Source organism: Mirounga angustirostris, unplaced genomic scaffold (genome assembly GCF_029215605.1).
Source record: "Mirounga angustirostris isolate CCGP_5_RB_7025 unplaced genomic scaffold, mMirAng1.0.hap1 SCAF_13, whole genome shotgun sequence".
NCBI classification, from domain to species: domain Eukaryota; kingdom Metazoa; phylum Chordata; class Mammalia; order Carnivora; family Phocidae; genus Mirounga; species Mirounga angustirostris.
The window spans coordinates 89,965,127-89,982,967 of NW_026991721.1; the positions used below are offsets into that span (position 1 = coordinate 89,965,127).

General features: G+C 45.4%; 2 protein-coding genes and 1 pseudogene across 6 annotated transcripts in view; 2 read left to right on the top strand and 1 right to left on the bottom strand.

Annotated features, from left to right (window-relative positions):
- SIAE (sialic acid acetylesterase) overlaps nucleotides 1–3,844 on the top strand; it is a 38,211-nt gene extending 34,367 nt beyond the window's left edge. Inside the window, exons 8-10 of the mRNA XM_045894792.3 lie at nucleotides 240–394; nucleotides 1,368–1,557; nucleotides 3,182–3,844. Of these exons, the coding sequence (XP_045750748.1) occupies nucleotides 240–394; nucleotides 1,368–1,557; nucleotides 3,182–3,433 (597 nt within the window). The 3' untranslated portion in view covers nucleotides 3,434–3,844. The remainder of the gene's footprint in view (nucleotides 1–239; nucleotides 395–1,367; nucleotides 1,558–3,181) is intronic.
- The window catches only part of LOC135362416 (olfactory receptor 8B8-like), a 111,218-nt pseudogene continuing 94,878 nt past the window's right edge, over nucleotides 1,502–17,841 (top strand).
- Nucleotides 5,606–17,806, bottom strand: TBRG1 (transforming growth factor beta regulator 1). 5 transcript variants are annotated; one of them, XM_064577301.1, is made up of 10 exons: nucleotides 17,433–17,805; nucleotides 15,536–15,606; nucleotides 14,668–14,900; nucleotides 13,952–14,088; nucleotides 13,511–13,657; nucleotides 8,940–9,037; nucleotides 8,564–8,674; nucleotides 8,041–8,183; nucleotides 7,161–7,349; nucleotides 5,606–6,955 (listed from the first exon to the last, which is right to left on the bottom strand). In XM_064577301.1, the coding sequence occupies exons 1-9, from the start codon at nucleotides 17,580–17,582 to the stop codon at nucleotides 7,210–7,212; spliced, it is 1,230 nt and encodes a 409-aa protein (XP_064433371.1). In that variant the 5' UTR covers nucleotides 17,583–17,805; the 3' UTR covers nucleotides 5,606–6,955; nucleotides 7,161–7,209. The 5 variants fall into 5 exon arrangements, with proteins under 5 accessions (XP_064433371.1, XP_045750757.1, XP_064433372.1 ...); XM_045894801.2 differs by adding an exon at nucleotides 16,509–16,685 and having other exon boundaries at nucleotides 5,606–7,349; nucleotides 17,433–17,565; XM_064577302.1 differs by lacking the exon at nucleotides 17,433–17,805 and adding exons at nucleotides 16,509–16,685; nucleotides 17,173–17,421 and having other exon boundaries at nucleotides 5,606–7,349.

Genomic DNA, 17,841 nt, shown 5'->3' on the forward strand with positions numbered 1-17,841 from the left:
AGAGAACATCGCAGGCTTAGCCCAGATTCAGTGGGAGGAGAAATAGACTCCAGCTCTTGACGAGAGGGGTGTCACAGACACACTGGCGTGTGGGGGGAGGGCTGTTCAGCCACAACAGGAAGAAGCTCACCGAGTACTTGTCGAATGAGCATTTGAACGAATGAAAGAAGCAGAAGCAGAGTCTGCTTATGAAGAAGACTCTAGGACAGGATTCTGATGCAACATTCTCTACTTTCCAGTTGTCTTCATATCTGTCTGCAACCTCAGATGACACATTTCCCCAGATCCGGTGGCATCAAACCGCAGACTTCGGCTATGTCCCCAATGCAAGGATGCCCAGCACTTTCATGGCGGTAGCAATGGATCTCTGTGATAGGAAGTCACCTTTTGGCAGGTACGGGTGCGTCTTGGGCTTTGCTTGAGCAATACTGTCTGTTCTTTGTCCGTAGCCTTCACTCCGACGTTCACTTGTGAGGGGCAGAGAGTGGGTGCTCTAAGGACTGGACCCTCGGGGCAGTGTCTGTCCGTCATTCACACTGGCACGTGCTGCAGTCACTAAAACCCTCAACATCTCAATGCTTGATGCAGCACCATTTTATTTCTTGTTCACCCCACATGTCCAAAGAAGGCCCACGGAGGTCATCAGAGAGGCTTTGCTCATTAGAGTCATTCACAGATCCGGAGTGACGGAGATTCCGAGTTGCCCCGTGCTTCCCTCACCTTCACGTCTCCCCCTGGTGATGGAAGTAACTTCTGCTCACATCGCATTGGCCACAACAGGTCATAGGGCTCTGCGGGGCTTCAGCGCCAGCAGGAAATGGGACCCTTCCCTGAGCTCAGGGGGAGGAATGGGCTCTCTGAATGGCCCCGGTGGCCACCGCGCACTAGCTGTGGGATGCGAGGGGGATTGGCAATGAAATGGGGCCCAACACGTAGTGTCTGATTTATAGTAGGAACTTGAACAGATACTTATTTTTGAACAAATGGAGATTGATTGATTGAATGAATAAAACCTGGAGGGGACCCAGTAATGAACAATGGATTCAGATGAAACACAGCGCTTTCAGGGGCTCGAATAATTTTGAGTTTAGCTCTGCTCCAGTGCCTTTCCTCCCTCCCGCAGGGGCCTTTATTCCTACCTTCGAAGTCATCTGCGTTTTCAAGGTTTCTAACGCATAGGAGGCCCAGAGCCCCACTTATGGTCACCATTCACCATGTCTCCTAAATTGACGAGCCACTGATCACTGGCTATTAGATTCAGTCAACTTTATTCTTATCTTCCTAATTCCCCTCCCCCCCCTTTTTTAGTGTGGTTACTGTTGAGCTCAATCAAACCCAAAGTTCTCTACTTGTTCTTTGTCCTATAGCATCCACCCTCGAGACAAACAGACGGTGGCCTACAGGCTGCACTTGGGGGCCCGAGCTGTGGCTTATGGTGAGAAGTTGATCTTTCAAGGACCTCTGCCTGAGAACATGGAACTCTTGGCTGACAAGGGGCTGCTCAACCTCACATATTCGCTGGAAATCCAGGTGCAGAGGCAGCACAATATATTTGAGGTGAGAAGAATAGTTGAAACAGTAGGTGTGCATCCTGTGTGGGGAGTCAGGATTTTCTCCACACTGAGGCCCATCTCTTTAACTATAACATTTCTGTGAGGCAGAACTTGGTTTTTATTTTTTTTAATTTTTTAATTTTTTAAAAATTTTTATTTATTTGACAGAGAGAGACACAGCGAGAGAGGGAACACAAGCAGGGGGAGTGGGAGAGGGAGAAGCAGGCTTCCCGCGGAGCAGGGAGCCTGATGCGGGGCTCAATCCCAGGACCCTGGGATCATGACCTGAGCTAAAGGCAAATGCTTAACGACTGAGCCACCCAGGCGCCCCCAGGGCTTGGTTTTTAGTAGGGCGGAGTTTATCTCAGAAGGGTGGCTGAGTAGCTATTAATTCTTCCACTTAGTGGCAATTTTGATAGGACAATCAAGGAAAAGGAATTCACATTAAAATACTCCTTTTGTATTTTCGCTCCCAGAGCAACCATCTTTGCTGTGGCGAGGGCCTGTGGCTTAATGTATAGGTTCCCTATTGAAAGATTCCTTACTCCCGAGTATTTCCCTCATCCTTGGATGTCTTTTTATGTCACACTATCCCACATTCTGATATTCTTTTGAGCTTAGTGTCTCCTTTGAGGGGCTTAGCTTGGGGATTTGTAACTCAGTGTGAATTAATGTGATGAAACTACTTTCTTCTAGTACCTAGCGAGGATCATTCCACTGTGGAACTAGGGCAAACAACGAACGAACGAGCTTATGTAGGGGTCTTCCACAGTTGGGGGTGCGGGGGGAGGCATTCCTCTTGCAACATGCCGATGAGCGTCTCTGGGAACCACGAGGCCACCAGGCTGGATGGGGCGGGTGGGGTATGAGAAGAGGGCACTGGAGGGCATGAAAGAACATGAAAGACACACCTGAATTACACCTGAGTTTTTATCTAGGGCTGCCCCTCCTCTGGAGCCCCAACTACCACATCCACTGGCCTCAGGGGCTTGGGCGGCACTTACGCCCCTGAGCTTCTTTGGACACTGGGTCTGAGGTAATTCTAGCTCCCCAGAAGTCTCCATGCTGAGTTCGGTTCTCCCCTGTAGTCAGTTGCTGGCAGTCTGCCCGTCATCTGGACCCGGAACCATAGTTGGGAGCAGGACAGAATTTCACCTGTGGGTGCTGGATACTTTATGTCCCCTTCCTTGGATTGCTTTCTGGTTGGAGAAAGGCTTATTATCCAAGGTCCCTTTGTGCCCCTTCCTCGTCCCGTGGCTCCTTGGGGAGGCCAGAGTGCTCACAGCAGCTGGACCGCTCCACTGAATCAGGTCCTGCGTGCTTTGCCATCTGGTCGGAAGGATCACAGCAAGCACGTCCAGGGGAGCCTTCTCTAGAGGCTCTGTGTGATCATGCCTCCCTTTCTCCCTCAGTCATTGAGCCGTTTGTTTACCGATTGATTTTATCACCTGTATATTTCTCGTCACACTTTGGCTGTGTTGACCAAACCCAGCGTGGACTCAGGTTTGTTCTGGTTATCATAGGCAGCGGGTCCTGGGCTAAGCGTGGCTCCTCCTCTCCCTCCTCGTCTGTCTGATGAGCAGTTCCCAGTCTCTTGGCCTGGCCTGATGTTACGATTCTCTTATTAGATCTCGTGTTGCAGTGACCATCAGTGCAAGTGGCTGCCAGCTCCCCTGGACACGGTCTCGGCCCAGAGCCTGGCCCTGAATGTCCGTTCTTGCCGTGGCACCCCGGCCGCCCTGCGCTACGCCTGGGCCACGTGGCCTTGTGAATATAAGCGGTGCCCCGTGTACCACCCCGGCAGCGCCCTCCCGGCTCCTCCCTTCGTGGCTTTCCTGGCAGACCTGAGGCCGGGGGGCCACCGCAGGCTTGCCGAATGACGTAGCGGCCTTACGGTCCTTCTCCTGGGCTTCAGTGTGGGTCCTTTAGATTTGGGCATTTCAGTGTTGAAGTGATGACGACAACTATTGCTTTTAAAGGCGGCTGGTAGAAAAGCCGCCTCGGCCGGCTCCCAGCCAGCACATGGCTGTTTCTAGATTCTGAACAGGAGATGAGCCAGTGCCGAGAGGCAAACGAGATGCTTGCCTTTAGTCCCCTCATCAGCCTAGTGTCTTACTGGACTAATTCCCAACTACAGACAAATGAAGCCTCAGTGGAGAGGCTTGTAGAGAGTGTGAAGTGTCACACTTTGTCACCTCACGTCTGGAAGAGATTTCAAGGCTCATATTTGTGTGTTCTTTACAGACTCTGGCGGGTGGTTACTGAATCTCTGCATAAAGTTTCTGAACTTCCCAGCAGGTTTTCCTTATGTGGAACTGAACTCTTTCTAGCCCTGTTTGTGTTCTCTCGTAAGCCAAAAACAGTTCTGTCCCTTTGGTCGAAATAATGATAATGTGAGTGTTCGAAACCAACCAGCCCCGCGTGCAGGCCTGTGGGGAGGTGCGAAGGGGCTGCCTGAGGGAGGAGGAGATGGGGGTTCTGGAGCGGCCCAGGAAGGCGTGCGGGCAGCCAGGGACGGGTGGGGGAGTCAGGCTCCGGACAACATGGCAACAGAGGTCACTGAGAAGCAAACAGGTTCAATATAAATCTCAGGCTTTTTAAGGTAAGAGGTTTACCTATAAAAAGGATAACCCAGCTGGAAGAAAAAAAGAGGCTGAAAATAAAGCTCCATGATAAGTGTTTAGGAAAATAATCCAGATGGGACAATTGTGAAAGTGTGCTCTGGGTGGACTGTTAAGAATCATAATGCTTTTTACTGGTTGACTAACAGCTAACAGCACTTGATAATTGTGTCATCTATTGGAAATTTGGAAATAAAAGTATAATCTTTAGTGGCACGTATACATTTATAGCCCATCAAAACTGGGTTAGGAACAGGTTTGTAAATTGTCCTTTGAAGCATGAGTAGCTTCCACTCCCTTAATGGGAAAAAGAACTAAAACAAGAAGCACCTGACCCCAAGGGGCCCCAGTATAGCTCTGAGCATCCGGAACAGTCAGCGCCAGGATTTATTTCGTAGAAAACCAACACAACTATGCAGTCTACAAGGAACTTTGGCTCCTCTGAGGACTTCCTAGTGTAGAATTAACTCCCAACACCCATACTTTGACCTCATATGCATCTGACCTAAGGGGAACCACGAACCTAGGAACAGACTTCTGAGAAAAAGTAAATCTACCCTCCCCTCTGCCAACACACATGCACACAGGGGCTGTTCTAATTTGCAGGCGGCTCGACGTGGGCAGGAACCCTATGCCCAGGCTCCTTCCTCCCCCAGTAACTGAGTGAAGCACAGGGGGAAAATTAGCTTCAGGTAGTAAATTAATGAGAAGTCATGTGGAACTTCATTTTTAATGGCTGAATAATTTAAAACATTCTGCAGGAATTCAGTTTATTTTCCAAATGAAAATAACTTTTTACTATTTGAAAAATGAAATTTGTAATTATTGTAGATTTGGACACTAACAAAAAGAATAAACAAGTAAAAGTCACCCCAAAATTCATCATTTGGCAAAAAACATTTACTATTTTGGTAAACATTCACTTGATTTGCTTGGGCTATATTTTACACACTACACGTCATATTATTTTAAATCTGTTTTTGACTTACTCTAGTAAAATACTCTTCCTATGTAAATTGAATATAGCTTAAGTGTTTTAGTTTGTGGGAGCCCCCTACTTTATTTAACCAATTTTCCATTAGTGGACATAGAGGTTTGTTCCGATTTTTCCGTTATAACGAATACTGTGATGAATGTTATATGCAGACATCATAGCGCACTTACCTCCTTAGGATCCTTAATGTGGAATAACAGTTTTAAGGAAAATATGTTTAAAATTTTGATACCTACAGATTAACTCTCCTGAAGGGTCCAACGGTCTACAGTCCCACCAAGGTAAAGTGCCCACCAAGGTATAGCGTTTAGCCTCACTCCCAGCGACACTGGATATTGTCAAATTTAAATCTTTAACAATCCAGTAGATGAAAAGATGTCTTAAGTATACGGGGGTGGGGGGGTGGTTCAAGTTTTTAAAAAATGATCCACAGTAAAAACATTTTATATTTATTCCATGTACCCCTTTCATGTGTATGCATGTGATTTTTACATAAATACATTATGTACACACTATAGTTGAAACCCAAATTTCAGCGTTTGGACATGTGACACATTCTACTAAGTTCTAATTGTTTTATTTAATTTAAAAAACAGAGGTCTTGACTCCCTAGGTTTAGGAACAAGCAGTGGGTGGAGATCTGTAGTTTGAAAACCACTCCTCTAGGAAGGCTACAAAGTAAATACTCTTATTAAAGCAAACAGCACGATAACTTATTTAAAAAATGTCTTCCTTAAAATGAGCTCGTTTTGGCGTGTTTCACTCCGACTGCGCTACAAGGGGAAGACCCTCGCTCCGTGTTCAAGCAGCTGTCCCGTCTGCGCAGGCGCGCGTCCAGCCAACTTAGGCGGCGAGGAGAGGAAGGCCTGAGAGCACGGACAGCTCTGAGTCATCCCCTTTGAGCCCCTGGCTTGCTGTTATCCAGATTTTATTTTTTTGTACTGTGAAAGCTACACAGACTTATAAAAGACTGCAGTGAAGAGTCATAAAGTGAACGGCGGTTACTTTAGTTTCGGGTACTTCCATGGCCAGTGCGCTGTGCACTTAGCGTGGCTGTCCGACCCCTCCCTCCGCCGGCGCATCTACTCCTGGGGCACAAGATCCCCCTTCTTGTTGTCCCCAGTCAGCAGCTAGGAACTGCAGCACAGCGACACCTGTCACCACTCGTTCCCCGGTCTTCCCCTTCTGGGGTCCTTCCGTGGCTTCCTTCTGGCCGGCCCAGGTACCTGGCTGGTGGCCAGCGAGGGCAGCCCACACGGCTCTGCTGTGGTCCGGATCAGGCGAGGCGGGAAAGCCCCCCCTCGGCGTCATGGGCAGGGCCAACACATCCAGTTGCATAGAATGCAGTCATGTTATTAGCCGGCTAGTGAAGGGACGGGGGGAGACTGCCGCGCGGGATGGGGGCCGCCCCCCGACACGCTGTATCTCTGTTATCATGTGCACTCAGTTTATTCAGCGACAAGCACATTCTCAGATAAGGAACAGCAAAGGGGGCGGACAGGATTACAGAGGACTTTTTGATTTCCTTGAAGGATGTGACGTGTGAAGGAGAAGATGAACGGCGTGCCTCAGCCTGGCCTCTCCAGCTTGGGGACAAGTAGCACTGGGCTGTGATCCTAGCGACATGAAAACAGAGCAGCTTCTTGGGTAGCAGGGGCCAGGACTTCATTCCTGGAGCTAGGAGCAGAATCCAGGGGCAAGGCTTTCAGATTCGTACCTCTCCCTCCCAAGTCAGCAGCCTCCTCTCACTCGGGCTTACAGAACACTTAAGTTTACCTCAGGCAGGGCTACGCAAAAAAAAAAAAAAAAAAAAAAAGGAAAAAAAAAATCCTGATTACAACAAGATGAAAATAAGCAGATTTGTAAAGAGAAATTTATTGCTAAAAATAAAGCAGCTGAAGTTTTTCCCAGGGAACAGTGTCACCACAGGAGCCTCCGTGACAAAATGTGTTGGTATCTCCTTCGCTCCTGAAGTGCTGTCTTCTTCCATACCTGGAGTTTTACTTTAAGTTAAATGACATGCTATGCGACCCCCTCCTGCTCAATCTGAAGATGGAGTTGGGCTACACTGTGACAGAGACTTCAGATGCTGCAGGTGAGTGTCCACCAGGGGTTCATGGAACACGGGTTCGTAAGAAGACACGAAGGGTGTGGGCTGAAGCTCTGGAAGGTCCAAGGATCCTGGAGAAGAAAATTCCTTCAGTTCCACTGCTGCCTGGGAATCTCAGGGGACTAATCAAGACACACGGATGTCCTTTCAATTTCTAACACCCTTAACGTCTGTCAGCCGAATCTTGCGCTTGTTTGGTAAGATAGGACAGAAACTTAACTTTTCCAACGAAGAAAACCGTGGCCAAGACAGATTACGTGATTTGCCTAGGGTTATACAGTATATGAGAGGGAGAGAGTGAGAATTTTAATTCTGTTATTTCCAGTCCAGAATTCTCCCTGTATCACCCAAGGCCAGATCCCTGATCGTTCCACCCATTCGTGGCAGGGAATCTACTGAACACAGGCAGGACCAAGGCCATGACCTGGTCCCCTTGGCTTCATTTGAAATTTTAGTCCTGCATAGTAGACTCTCCCCTGGAGCCCCGCTTGGGTCTTACTTAGGTTAGAAAAAGAGAAAGCCTAATTTCTCCGTGGGCCCCGCCTCACCCCGATGGCGGCCGCTCCCCGTGACTGCCCCTATCACTGCTGGGGAGCTTGGCAGGCCAGCCAGCCCGTCCTCGCGCCTGGGGCTCTCTGTGGTCGGCGCGGTGCAGTTTCTATCCCTTGCTGCCCAGCTATTTGCAGTAGTCAACTCTGAATGAAGAGCAGAGGACGGCCTAAAAACAGTCCATTTTCAAACCAGAAGGTAAAGTTAAGATACCTTGCAGAATGGGATCACTATGACCTTCACCAAAGGCCTGTCTCTGAAAGGCTTCGAAGCTTACAGTTGCATCATTCTCTGGCAGTACTTGGGGCGGCTGCCCGTCTCCGGGTTTCCATACATCAAATTTCACCCACTGGTAACTGCAGGATCAAGGGACATCATTGTAAGGGGTGTCTGTTAGCCGTAATAACCCATTCTGACTTCCAGAGAGATCAGGTATTTTCTCCTCTAAGTCTCTCCCATATATATCTAAAAGTCATATTAACAAACTAAGAGAAGATTGGTCTCTGCAGGACTTCGCAACCCTTCTGCTGTCATGGTACTCACAGACACTGGTAATTCTAGTGCCGTGAGGGGCTGGCTCCTGCTCACTTGAGGCTGAGGACTAACACTGAGGCACACTGGCCACGGAGCAAGCACACTCTGCACACAGAAGCAGCTCAGTAAGCGGAAGAATGAGCGAAGCAGTAACTGCCAGTCACAGTGCTTCTCTCAAGGGAATGGATTTGATCACACTTACTTGACGCATTTTCGAGCTCCTGGACAACTCTGGATCAGGTTGTGAATAGTTGGATGAGAAAACCCAAAAAAGTCAGCTCCAGATGGAAGCAGGTTGGGCATTAGTTTCCCCCTAAATAGGAGAGGAAGGATTTGTAATTTACAAATCGAGATGGAGAGGAGAATGGGTTTAGGAATGGACCGTGGGTATGAATGCAGAGAACACACTTTCTTGACTTGGATACTCTGGAGAAATCCGAAGGATTTCTGGTAAGAAATATAAAGGATGCAGGATAGCTTTCTATAGATAGGGGATCTTCAGACATTAAACACAAGGAAAGTCTCACTGTACCACAAGTGATCTCTTTAGACTTGTCTGTCTTCAAGCTTCAACTTACATAGCAGCACTTATGGTCTTGAGCAGTTCTGCGTGACAGGCGTCTGCAGAAGAGGTGACAATGGCGTTCTGGGGGTCATCTTCAGGAACAATTTCAAACTGAGAAAGATCAAAGGGCAATGAGATCAACCTTGAAGGAGGAAGTAGTAGAAAGTCATCCTACTCCTATAACTACTTCTTCACTCTAGATCTTGAAGCTGATGTATATGATACTAGAAGGTGGGCACAATTTCCTAGAGTGCTGTTAAAAATTCAAATGAGTCCAAGAAAACACAAAGTCCTCTGACTGTTTCAGTTCTATACACCTTGCCTGACGGCTCTCCAGTGACCAACACTTAATTTGCTACATACCTTTCCTATCTACTTACTTATATCTTTCAGTACAAATACAAATGGTATTTTTTTTTTATTTTTTAAAGACTGATTTATTTATTTTAGAGAGAACAGCACCAGTGGGAGGAGGGGCAGAGAGACAGAGAGAAAGAGAGAGAGGGAAAAAGCAGACTCCCTGCTGAGGGGGAGCCTGACTTGGGGCTCGATCTCATGACCTGAGCCAAAATCAAGAGTTGGATGCTCAACCAACTGAGCCACCTGGCACCCCACAAATGGTATTTTAGAAATACATGAGATCAAATAAGATCATGTAACCTTACGTTTACTTTGTAGTATCTAGGAGGAAGGCCATTTTTACCGCAAGCCTCGTTTATTTTTTGAATTGCAAAATATCCTGAAGCAAGTATCTGTAATACCTATATATCTGTCTATGTCTATAATATCCATAATATTGAAGCAAAATATCTATTAAAAAACCCCTTAAATCAAAATTATACTGAGGAATTTTTGCCAAGAAAGTATTTTTGTAACAAATACTATCTAGCCAACTTAATTCCTTGACCAGTTTTCTGTAAGTTCAGTGAATTTTTGCAAAGAAAATATTTCTGTAAGAAGTTCTATTTAGCCAGTGAAATTCCTTGACTAGTGTTCTATAAAGTTCTGTTAAACAGTACCCATTTTTCCAAAGAAGCCACACAGATGGCTAACAGACACATGAAAAGATGCTCAACATCACTCATCATCAGGGAGATACAAATAAAAATTACAATGAGGTATCACCTCACAGTGGTCACAATGGCTAAAATTAACACAGGAAATAAGTGTTGGTGAGGACGTAGAGAAAGGGGAACGCTCGTGCACTGTTGATGGGAATGCAAATTGGTGTAGCCACTCTGGAAAACAGTACGGAGTTTCCTCAGAAAGTTAAAAACAGGACTACCCTATGATCCAGCAATTGCACTACTGGGTATTTACCCAAAGGATACAAACATAGTGATCTGAAGGGAAACATGCACCCTGATGCTGACAGCAGCATTATCAACATGGATAGCCAAATTATACAAAGAGCCCAAATGTCCATCGACTGATGACTGGATAAAGAAGAGGTGGCATATACACACACATACAGACACACACACACACACACACTAGAATGTTACTAAGCCATCAAAAGAATGAAATCTTGCCACCTGCAATGACATGGAGCTAGAATGTATTATACTAAGTGAAGTAAGTCAGAAAAAGACAGTATCCTATGATTTCACTCATATGTGAAATTTAAGAAACAAAACAGATGAACATAGGGGGAAAAAAGGGAGAGGCAAACCATAAAACAGACTCTTAACTAGAGAGAATAAACAGGTTTACTGGAGGGGGAACATAGGCGGGGGGGCGCTGTTAATGGGTGATGGGGATTAGGAGGGCACTTGTGATAAGCACTGGGTGCTGTAGTAAGTGATGAATCACTAAATTCTACTCCTGAAGCTAATATTACACTGGAATTTAAATAAAAATTTAAATAAAAACTTAACAAAACCAACACTGGAATTTAAATAAAAACTTAACAAAAACCAAAACAAAAAAAACAGTATTCAGCTTTTTAATGTTTACTTCAATCAGATTATTCCAAACAGGATTAATTTATTTTCTGTATATTTTCAAACAATCATGTGCATTATTGATCATTTTTTAGAATCCAAAATCTACTTTACTGAGTATGGTTTCTGCAGCTGTTAAGTTTTCTTCTGCAGTTTTTCTTTTTTATTCTTATGTTAATCCCCATACATTACATCATTAGTTTTAGATGAAGTGTTCCATGATTCATTGTTTGTGCACAACACCCAGTGCTCCATGCAGAATGTGCCCTCCTCAATACCCACCACCAGGCTAACCCATCCTCCCACCCCCCTCCCCTCTAGAACCCTCAGTTTGTTTTTCAGAGTCCATCGTCTCTCATGGTTTGTCTACCCCTCCGATTTCCCCCGCTTCATTCTTCCCCTCCCGCTACCTTCTTCTTCTTTTTTTTTTTTTTCTGCAGTTTTTATTTCAATTATACTGTGTCAAATTTTAGAGCTCTTTCAATTTTGTCAATAATTATGAATGAGTTTTAGTCAGTGGTTTTGTTACTTCAACCAACCAAAGACATATGTTTCAAGTTGAAGATACTGATGGTTTATATTTATTTCTTAGCCATGCATGAAAAAAAAACGCAAGTAATTATCTTCAAATATTCCAGGATGGCTCTCTTATTTGGTACTGGGTCACATCAATTCCAATCTTTTATACTGTATGCACACTATTCTGTTTTGCACAAAGAGCAAATAAAAGGCCAAAATCTCGTATTTTGATCTTGGAGAGCTTTCCTTGTTTGTATGTATAACTCTACTTCATTCTTTTAACTGCTACATAGTATTACACAAGGTGGATAAATCTTAATTTTTAACCATTCTCCTACTGATGCGTATTTCAGCTATTTCTAATTTCTTGCCTTTGCATACAATGCCATAATGTATATTGTTATAGGTAACTCTTTTATTCACATTTTTCTAGGAAATACTCGAATACCTAGCAGTATTCTGGGTCAAAGGACACACATATTAAACTTGTTGATATTGCTAAGTTGCCTTCCAAAAGACTGGAAATTTTCACTCATACTAATGCATACTTGTTTTCCTATACCCTGGCCAACACTAAATATTATCAGTCTCTCTGCTGTTTGCCTATGAGCTAAGTAAGACCTTTTTATTTGCATTTCCGTAATTGCTAATTAGGGCCGTTCTTACCAACCATCTGCACTGTTTCTATGAAATACCTGTTGTATCTGATTGCTTTTTATATTTGACCACAGGAGCACTTTATCTGGATATTAATCCACTGTTATATATTTTCTTCCTGTTTTTTGCTTGAGTTTTAACTTGGATTACTGGGTCTTTTGTCATTTATTAAATTTTTAATGGTCAAATCTGTTACTATTTTCCTTTATGGCTTCTACATTTCATGCCTTGCTCAAGAAAAGCTTTCACCTCAAAGATTATAAAAATATTCTTTTATATTTTCTGCTAACATATAGTATAAAACATTCTATAAAGCTAAAGTAATTAAAAGTCCTAGTAGCATTTATAAAAAAAGAGATGAAAAAGAACCATCTGGAAGCATACTCAAGTGTAATATGCATTATATGCACACTAGAGATACCACATCATGTTAGTTGGAAAAAAAAGGAATTAAACCTCACGATGTACCTGAAAATAATGTCCAGAGGGGTTAACAAGCTTTAAAAAAAAAAAAAAGGAAACTAAAAACCCTACAAACTCTTCTTTTCAGAAATATTTCAGGAGTTTGTCTTTAAAGAAATTAGGAATCGGCTTGTCGATATCCATTACAATCCTATTAAATTTTGATTACATTTGCACTGAATTTATAATTTGTTATAAATATGGTATATTGCTACAATAAGTCTTTCTGTTAGAGTACTTTCTAAACAGAACTCCTGCAACGGTCAGGTCATCTGAACACTCACATGTACCTAACAGTGCTCTAACCAGGATTGGGGCGGTGTGGTATTATCCACATGCATCAGGCAGGCTCTCAGCTTCTGCTCAAAGGTTCCTTTCCTTGCCTCTACCTCCTTCCACCCAACTTTCTAGTGATCTGTAACATCACCAGACAGTGAAGCCTGGAACTTTGAAAATGGTCTATTTTTTCCCAATGATCAGAGGTGATGGCTGGGGAAAATGAACTGCCTTGAATCACAGCAGTGGGAAGGATGAACAAAGGTATTTCTTAAGACTAAGGTTCACATCTCCCAGGTCCTTCAGAGTGTGTGCAATCAGAAACCAATATGTAGTTTCTTTGCTTCCTCCATTTTGGTCCTTCTTGAAATGGCAGAGTATCAAAATCATCGCTCTGGTACACAGGCCTGCACGTCACACATAAGGAGGCTTGCTCAGCCTCACAGTCACCATAGCAACAGTACAAGCAGCAGGATTCAAAGGAAAGGGCGTCAGGATGAGAGTCAGCCAGGCAGATTCAAATCCCAGCTCCAGCACTTAATAACAAAGGTCTGACTTAGGGCCAATCGCTTATCTGCATCTTGGAGTTACCCAAATGGTTATTATACAGTATGTACTCTAAGGGTCAAAACAGGCAATACCTATTCAGTGGATGTCACAGAGAAGGTTCTCAAAAAAAAAAAAAAAGAAAGAAAAGGAAAAGAGCGGTTATTTGTAGAGTGGGTACCTGAGGCTGCATGCCACCATCCTTGATCTGGCAGGTATACAGACACTTCCGGTCTGGGCACTTGACACTGGCATATATTCGAGTACTGCAGTAGCCCACGGGGTAGATGGCGCGCTCATCATGGAAGCCAGGTCGGTCGGTGATGATCTATAAGAAAGATTCCCCCAATCTGCGACTGAGGTCGCTGGAGAATTCAGGAGTCCAGTGTACTGTGGTAGCCTTTAAGACCACTTTGGGGCTGCAAAGAGTGACTCGAATCACAGAGAGAAAGTGTGTAGGCTGGGCAGCAGACAAAACTGACCTGGCTTCCTAGGGACTGGAGGTTTTCTGGGGCTGGTCTGGATCAGCAAGGGGCTGCGGCTAATGGGAACAGGGAGGGAAGGCTCAACCCCATTCCCGTATTTCTGAGTCTCCTCTCTATGTATTGCTGGTCTCACTCACCTCCCCCAGGCTATATACTGTTAGACCCCCCAGTCCGATGGGGAACACAGGCCGTCCTGAGGGATCCAGGGCAATGGGCTGAACCAGCTTGCGAACACCTCCCTCCATTTTCTTTTTCTTGGATGTTTTCTTCAGAACTGAAACGCAAATCTGGGGTCACCCACTTTAGGCCCCTCCCAACGCTGAGGGGAAGGGAAAAATTTACACGTGAGTGCTAAGAGCAGTAAGCCAATCCTGCTTCTATATACTCACTGAATGGGCACATGGGACTTTCCTCCAAAGCCCAGAGTATCTTTCTAACCCACCCACCTGGCAATGGCTAATTTTAATATTAGTGCCTAAAAGGCTTCCACTTTTTAAGGCCTCTTACTTAATTTATCAGATCAGAAATTTCCCAAGCCATCTGTGTGCTCAAAAGGCCACCTAGCCCATTTCCCTGCCTCTAGGAAAGACTGAACTGAAGGCAACCTGGAGAACTGGGGGTGTGTGTGTGGGGGCGGCCTGAGCCTGCTCCCTTCACATTTAACCAGGTCTGTCTAGAAGTCCTCCACCCAAAATGGCTCTAATACATCTGCTTCCCGAGGGCTATTAGGGCTATGTAAGGATCAGAGGAGGGTTTAAGGACATCTGTGGTCGTGTGTGTCTATCAGTAGTTCCAGGTCTTTGCCATTAGTCATTGGGCCACAGGGGCAAGTGATATCTTCTCCCCAAGGTACCTTCCAGTTTGTTGTTCTCTTTGCCTTTTTCTTTTTTCTCCTTCTTGGATTTCTTCCCAAATGGTTCCTCAGCCCCAGTGCTGGGCCCAGAAATGGACCCAGCTCCCTGGATAGCTCCCACAGAGCTGGCCACACCGTAAGTCAGGGGCAAACTAGAGCTGTGGGCAGGAGCTGCAGTCTGTACCTCCCCTTCTGTTAGGGCCTGAAGCTGGAGGAGCTTCTTTAGCAAATACCTGAGGTTGGGAAGGAAAGAGAACAGAGGTATGAACTTCTGGTTTATCTCAGTTTGGTATTTTATTCAAGTACTGGAGAAGCCAGAACTATATACTAAGATTATTACACTCATAAAAATAATGTTCTTGGGCCCAGGGAATAATGAAGCTCCAGAGGACAATACGTCAAGGAGCCAAAGATAAGGACTGTAACTTATCTCTCTTGCATCTATAGATGTTGATGATGAAAGGTGTTACGCTTCCAGAGGGCACATACCAGGACCTGTTTATGTATATATTTTATATATACCCACTGTGCTTTGCACAGAGTAGTACATATTGAGTATTTGTGGAATGAGAGGCAGTTTCTTTTATCCCTTCTCTTTCTCTCCCTTGGGGAGTTACAAGAAGATAGCTCATTAGATGTGGTAAGAGGGCTGTGTTAGAAAGATGAATAAAGGAGCTGTCTCATCCCCAGGGTCCAACACAACTTGGGTAAATGGGAACCAGTACTAGAGGTTGTGAGTTTCTCTGTACTTGATCAGTAGCCAATGGGTTGTAATGCACAAAAATTCCACTGGAGAAAAATCCCAGAACAGTAACACCATATCAATCACTGAGAATGTGATTCTGAACACAAAATGAAGGCAGCTCACCGTCTTTCTTCTTTTGCTTTAAGAAATTTTTCCTCCAGACGAGCAATTTCATCACAAATAGCAGCATTTTCCTTTAAGAAAAATTTTTGGATATAATCACATAAAAAGAGTAAAAGATCAAAGTATTACTCTGGGAAGAGGAGCTGTATTTCTCTTTTCTTTTCTTTTTTTTGAGAGAGAGCTCGCACGCAGGAACGAGATGGAGGGGAAGGTGGGGGGAAAGGGCTGAGGGAGTGGGAAAGAGAGAGAATCCGAAGCAGGCTCCATGCCCAGCGAGGAGCCCAACACAGGACTCGATCTCATGACCCTGAGATCATGACTTGAGCTGCAATCAAGAGTCAGGTGCTTAACAGACTGAGCCACCCAGGCACTCCAAGAAGATCTATATTTCAAACCAAAGAAGTGTTGCTGGGTGAGAAGGATGAGCTACTCTACCTTGCAGAGAAACTATTAAAAAAACCTACAGTAAAGGCAGAGTCAAGTTCCACTATGGGCAGGGTAATTACATAACTTATTGAAACTGGGGCATATTTGAGTGAAAAGGGGGTGCTATTAATTATTATGCCAGTACAGTATGGTAGACAAGGGTCTCCTAGGCAAACCAAGATGTATGATCGCCCTAATTAGGGTATTGGCAGAGAAAAGGGCATACCGCTTAAATCCATATATGCTTAAATTTAATCCTTACAAATAGGAGAAATATCTATTCCTAAGTGCCTTGACTCTTGGGGAGCTCATAAAACCAACCTAACCCAAAGCATCCCATGGAATATGAACCTTAAAGAGAAAAACTGGACAGAATAAAATCAACTCTAGTATGCAAAATTCTTAAACTTCATAACCTACTTATGTGTACTCAAGTATCATCTTTCTGACTCCATCTGTTTCCCAAGCATCAGTTGTAAAGGAAATGCTCTCATCTGGATGTTCCACAAGTGGGACCTCAAACTCTTAATGTTCAGACTTTACGTACCTCTGACATGTAGAGGACAAAAGAAAGGGACTGGCCAATGAAGTATCAAGTCCTCTTAATTCTACTTTCTTCATTTGTCTCCAGAGCACACAAGTGCTAAACAAATGCTTTTGAAAATAACGTTCTAATTTCCAAACCTTCCCTTATCCTTCCAGAAATGCTGAGAGATGTTCAAAGCTTTTGGTAGAAAGAAGAGGTAAGGTGGTGAGTCAGCCATGGAAGCACATTCGAGGACCCCATTCCCTGTTTCCCAGCACTGAGGCAAGCTGGAGCAAGCCAGAATACCGCCACACAAGTAGTGTCCGGCAAGCCAGTTCACTTAATAAACTCAGCGCCTCTACAGTGAAAGAACAGCAGGAACACTTGAGAGACTCAAGGGATTAGAAGGGGGGTAAATTACCGAAGGCTTCACGTGCCTGTTGAGGGAAGAGGTCAGTTGTGCGTATTCGGGGTGCTGGGGAATAGGCTGGGCAGCGGAAGTAGTAAACTAGGACCAGGGTGACTAAGTTGGAATCAGGGCTCTGACACAGTGCCCTTGAGCACATCATGTCTCTGGGTTTCAGTGTCCCATTTTTTAAGAACAATGCCTCACTCTAGGGTTCTCTTGAGAATCAAACGCCTTTCCAAGAGTTTTGCGGTACCAACGACAATGACTGAAACTTACGGGCACCTCTTCTAGGTGCCAAGCACTTCACGTCCCTCACTTAATCTTCACAACGCCGAAAGGTAGTTGGCTCTCACGGGTCGGGAAAGAGGAGTACAGAAACTACCTAATTTGTCCAAGGACACAAGGCTAGCGAGAAGTAACGTGTACTGCAAAAGCTAACACTACTGTTCCTGCCACTCTGGGAGGGGAACGGTGTGGGGAAAGATGTCGCGAATCACGAGAGTCGAGGCGAAAGGCCGAGCGACGGTCAGACTCACAAACACGGTGGCTTTGGCCGCTTTGCGCAGCCGCAGGTACTTGAGCCGGTACTTCTCGTTCTGGCTCTTCTTCGGGAGCTTTTTCATCCTGGCCTTGCCGGACTGCAGCGGGGCCCGCGGCGAGGAGGCCGGGCCGCCCAGCAGGCTCATGGTCCGGCCCCGCTACGGGGCCTCCAGGGCGCGGCCGGCATCGGCTCCTAGGCCGAAGAGCGCCGGCTTCGTCTCGTCTGGGCTGCCGGGACCCGGCCTCTTAGGACTCTATCCTTCCAGAACGTTCCCAAGGCGGACGGCCGGGCCAGAAGCCCGGCAACCGACCTCAGCCCCGGGCCTCCCCGCACTTCCGCGTCTGCCTCGGAAGTAAGTCCTGGCCGGAAGTTACGTAACGGCGCCGGCCGCGGGTAACTTCCGG